At 39.7% G+C, this 5,302-nt stretch overlaps 1 protein-coding gene across 1 annotated transcript; it reads left to right on the plus strand.

The window, feature by feature from the left end:
• Positions 1–251: 251 nt before the first annotated feature.
• Positions 252–4,994, plus strand: bri3bp (bri3 binding protein). Its single transcript, XM_024003323.2, has 2 exons — positions 252–1,209; positions 1,351–4,994. Exons 1-2 carry the CDS (start codon positions 1,197–1,199, stop codon positions 1,770–1,772), a joined length of 435 nt encoding a protein of 144 aa, XP_023859091.1. The 5' UTR covers positions 252–1,196; the 3' UTR covers positions 1,773–4,994.
• Positions 4,995–5,302: the final 308 nt, after the last annotated feature.

Here is a 5,302-nt window from a genome sequence, read left to right on the forward strand (position 1 = left end):
AGGCAGAACGGACCAGCTTCCCTCTTCACAAGACACTAGTATTTATTAAAGACGTTGTACCAGGAATAGTACTTGTATTCAGTTAATCCAACTCCGTTTGCTGCGCTGCATACACACACTACACAAACACTACACGCACACACAGGAATACACACACGCGCACACACAGGAATACACACACTTGCAAACAAAGGTTTCTGTACCAAATATTAAGTTCTGCTTTTCTGATGTATCAAATACTTATGTCATGCAATAAAATGCAAATTTTGTGATTTTCTGGATTTTTGTTTTAGATTCCGTCTCTCACAGTTGAAGTGTACCTATGATAAAAAATTACAGACCTCTACATGCTTTGTAAGTAGGAAAACCTGCAAAATCGGCAGTGTAATCAAATACTTGTTCTCCCCACTGTATATACATAAAAATCGGCCGATTTTAATCGTATCTGCTTTTTTTGGCCCTCCAATAATTGGTATCGGCGTTGAAAAATCATAATCAGTCAACCTCTAATCGCGATACTGGTATCGACCTGGCCCTAATTTTAGTACATTTATCTGCAAAAACATAATATCTAAAGCGACTTACTGTCACGCGCTTAAACATTTTACATATGGGTGGTCCCGGGAATTGAACCCACTACCCTGACATTACAAGCGCCATGCTCTACCAACTGAGCAACAGAGGACCACGTGTCACACCCACCCTGTATTCAAGAGCATGTTGTGTCTCAAACGATGGGGCACAACACAAAGACCTTAGATGATATAAAATAGGGTCTAAACTACAAGGTGCTAAAGGTAAAAAAATATCTATAAAATTATCCAGAAAGAATATTTTTTGACAACCCTGTTTAAAATTTCAAACGATATAAATCTCAACCATTTATATTTACCAGAGATGAAGACATGGATGTCTCATGGTATGGTGGGGTATGCAAAATGGGTCAACTTTAAGCATCTCTTCAGTGTTTTGGTATTCAATTCCAAAAAGTACATTTTTACAAAGGGCAAATATGTACGGAAGGTATTGTTCAAATCAAAATGGGTGCTGTCAAAAAGTGATTGAAATCAAATGGATTTCCCCTATATGTCACCTCTTGTTTACAGTTCTTCTCCAAGACGACAGAACGCTTTGTCCATGGTGTCGACTCCTTCCTGGACACTATTTGGAAGATCTGGACAGAGCTGTTGGATGTGATGGGCATTGATGGTAAGTTTATTTTTATTTAGTGGGTATGTTCAATGTCGGGACATGTCTGTGATATGTTGTAAATTATGACTGTGTCTGGGAAGTTTGTCTATTGTCCTCTGTTATCCATGTACTGTCACTCATTCTTTCCTCTCTCCCCAGCCTCCAACCTGAGCCACTACTTCAGCCCAACGTCTTTGACAAACTCCCCGGCTCGTGCCCTGCTCCTAGTGGCTGCTGTGTTGGTGGCTTACTGGTTCCTCTCCCTGTTTCTGGGGGGATTCTTCTACCTGCTGCACATCGTATTTGGCCGTTTCTTCTGGCTGGCCCGAGTTACACTCTTTGCCCTCTCTTGCCTGTATATCTTGCAGAAGTTTGAGGGGGACCCCGAGCGTGCTGTGCTCCCTCTCTGCTTCGTAATGGCTGTGTACTTCATGACGGGGCCTGTGGGGGCGTACTGGCGTAGAGGTGGGGGTACTGCCTCTCTGGAGGAGAAGATCAATCACCTGGACACCCAGATCCGCTTGCTCAACATCCGGCTGAGCAGGGTCATCGACAGCCTGGAGCGCGCCGGGGAGAAGTAGAGCTGACCYCACACACCCACCGCTGACAACGGCTGTATCCATCCGGTGGCTGGGGTTTGGGTGTATAAGGGCAGGAAAATCTAAGCAGATCGAGGCTTTCTGTTACGAGAAAGAGCTTGTTTTTTAATTTTATTTTTTATCCTGTCTTGTTGATATTTTGTTATATTGTGTAACATCTGCTGATGGTTGCTCTTTTTGGAAATTGTGTTCAATGAAAAAATGGGATGGATGTTTGTTTTGGGTATGTGATGGTGTCATAGCGGGACCAGACACAACTGTAAGTATTCCCATCCCAGTTAGCTCAGTAGTTAGTAGACCAATGGCAGATTTATTTATTGCATTTTCCGTCCTGACACTGAGATGTATAGTCAAAAATAATGTCACCATTCCATTGTAGCAGTAGGTCATTCCTAGCGTATTTCAGGACCTCTCTTTCTATATAATGGACATACTGTGTGCGTGTACACAGTATGTTTTATGCATGTGAATCATTGGAAAAGCACTGGAGAAAAAAAAGTTAAGACTGGCGAAACATGGGCAGGCACGAAAATCTCAGGGAGAAATTTTTAAAAAAGAATATCAAGAACAATTATGTAAATATACCCCACATCAATATCAACTTAACCCTTTACACTCGTGGGAATTGGCCTATATGAATAGGGCTAAATTGGTAGCAATTGAAAGGGAACAGTTTGAAGATTAGGGGGAAATTATTTGACAAGTTGAGGACACAATAGTTCACAAGACTGAATCCAAACATTAGACTGTTGATTTTATGTGCATTTTACATTTACTGTACTTTTCACCGCATTTGTTTATAACGAAATCTGAAAATACTCTGGATACGTTCAGTAACATGATTCTTTAAAATTTTATTTGACCTTTATTTAACTAGGCAAGTCAGTTAAGAACAAATTCTTATTTACAATGACGGCCTAGGAACAGTGGGGTTAACTGCCTGTTCAGTGGCAGAACGACAGATTTGTACCTTGTCAGCTCGGTGATTTGATCTYGCAACCTTTCGGYTACTARTCCAACGCTCTAACCACTAGGCTACCCTGCCGCCTCTGATGAGAATATTCCAGGAATGTTTTTCAATAAAAAAAATCAATCCTCAGATCATATTTTTGGTGCACATAAAAAAGAGTCATGAGTGTATTCAGGTGTGTTCTGCAGAGATAATTTTTTCTTTCTTCTTCACAATAGACAAACAGGCTCATTTTGTTCAAAACAACACAGGGTATGACGCCATGTCATCTTGTAACTATACAAACAAAGTGATCATAAATGTTGACACTGTATATATTAGTTTTATGATATGGAAATGTGAAGTGCACATTTGGACTCACAGGTGTTTGGCTTGCTTGGATCACATCAAAGTGGTATTTATTCTAATCAATGTCTCATCGTTGAAAATACACAGAGTCCTTTTAATTTACAGCATTTCCCTCGGACAACAAAAAAGCTAAAGTTGCCAAATTAGTGGGAGGGATGGTGACCACTTCTTGTCGCGTGAGGTGCTCAAGTTCAGAACATCTGTCAGTCAAAACCCATACAGAGCTGTGAAGCACAGAGCCTGAGCTATGATGTCATTTATAGCATGTTACTCCACAGCCACTGCGTTCCAATTTAGACATTTATCAGTGCCCAAATCTGTCATTTTCAACCCGTATATAGGTGCGAGTGTAAAGGCCTACTATGTTACAGTGACACTGAATTCGTTGCACAACCATGTTTGAATCATGGCCAGCCATCTGCAGAAGGATGGAAGGTGTACCTTTATACTCGGCTTGTCATCCACATTGAGATATGGGTGTTAATGGTAGAAATACCATAATAAAGTATAGTTATAAAGGAAGCGTATTAGTAGTTCCCATAAAAACATAATTCTATTTGCCGTGTGACAAGTCCTCCCTGTTTCAGTGGATGGCACATTATGCATGCCTAGACTATATCTGTACTTGTTGTGAATTTGGATGCACTTTGCTCATTTCTGCTTTGCATAATTGTACATCGCAAAGTGTACGTTTTTATAGGGCCATAGTTTTAAACTTWTGTGTGTAATTTCTTAAAAGGGAATTTTATCATTTAACTTTAATCTACTTTTGTGCTACATTTAATGTGTTTTCATTAGAATATATATATATATAATCCCATAGAAGTCCATTTTGTTGGGCGGGTGTTCAGTAAGGGGTTTGGTTTAGTTGGTGCCAGTTCAAATGTTGTCATTGGCTACCATACCATCTCTCCAGCCCCACCCCTCCAGAAGTGAACTTGTCTACACAAATGTAGTTTTGATTATGTACTGTATACCGTATGTGCTATTCTATAGCAAAAATGTTACAATGTTGTATTTGTTAAAAAGTCAGTATTTTAACATTGTAAGTGTTGGAAATATTAAGAATTGAATGAGTATTAAATGTSTATTGATTTGTAAAATAGGGGTCATCTTGGATCATTTTGTACTGATTCATGTACTGTAGAGACCAAACCATGTATTTTCCAGCCAACACATATCACGCTGTCATCCGTAGGTTCRTTACAGCAGAGGGAAGACATGAGTATTTACAACACTAAGATGTACTCTGCTACTGAGTTGTCATACAAATCCTCAAAAAATAGAATTCTCAGCATTTCATCTTTATTTCAGTTTTGAGAATGTGGACTAGGCCTAATATTGTGAACCGTTAGGTGGAATGATGGTGTATGACGTCCCTACTCGTTATAAAGAATTCTCTCTCTTTCTTTCTCTCTAATGCCTCTTTGGCCTTGACACTGCAGCAGATTTAGTCAGATCTAAATCTGCTGCAGTGTCAAGTAAATGACAGCAGAATGTCTAGACTTGAAGTCTCAACCTCTCACGGAGTAGAGTAATAGCTATAAGGGTCAATAAGACCCATATTCATTCCAACTGAACATCCGTTCTTTTCTGTCTATGTAGTCCCCACATGTGCTGTGCCAAAATGAATGTTCTTCGGCTTTCTTTTAGAAGCACTTAATCTTGTGAAACTTGAGTATATTTCCCTGTAGTTCTTTAGCATTACCTTGTGTGTTCATATCCTGTTTTTCTATCTCTGTTTTCCTTTGTGGTGTGGGGATGTTCTTCTACCCTACTGCCTGGCTGTTAAACCGTGTCATGTATTGTGGAAATGAATCTTCCAGAGGAGTCATTTTGAAGTGAAATTGAGGTCCCAAGATTTGAATAAATCAACTTTATCTCCACATTAAGGCTTGACTGTTTGCTTTGCATGAAGTTAAAAACATAGGCAATTCAATATATMATTTGAGTGACGTGACCACTAAGTACATGTTCTCTTCACTCTCTTTTTTTGGCGTAACGAATGCTGAATAACTAGCAGGGTTGGTTTCCACACAAGTGTAGCTGATTTGAAAAGTACAGACAAAAAAAGAGCAAGTAAAGAGACCTCTTGCACATCATTGCTCAAAATTGGCAGTGGCTATCTTTCAAGTGATGTAATTGTGATGTGGACACACAGGAGTACACTMACTCACTCCTGGCAATTGGGGCC

The sequence above is a fragment of the Salvelinus sp. IW2-2015 genome, linkage group LG15, assembly GCF_002910315.2.
Source record: "Salvelinus sp. IW2-2015 linkage group LG15, ASM291031v2, whole genome shotgun sequence".
Taxonomy (NCBI): Eukaryota; Metazoa; Chordata; class Actinopteri; order Salmoniformes; family Salmonidae; genus Salvelinus; species Salvelinus sp. IW2-2015.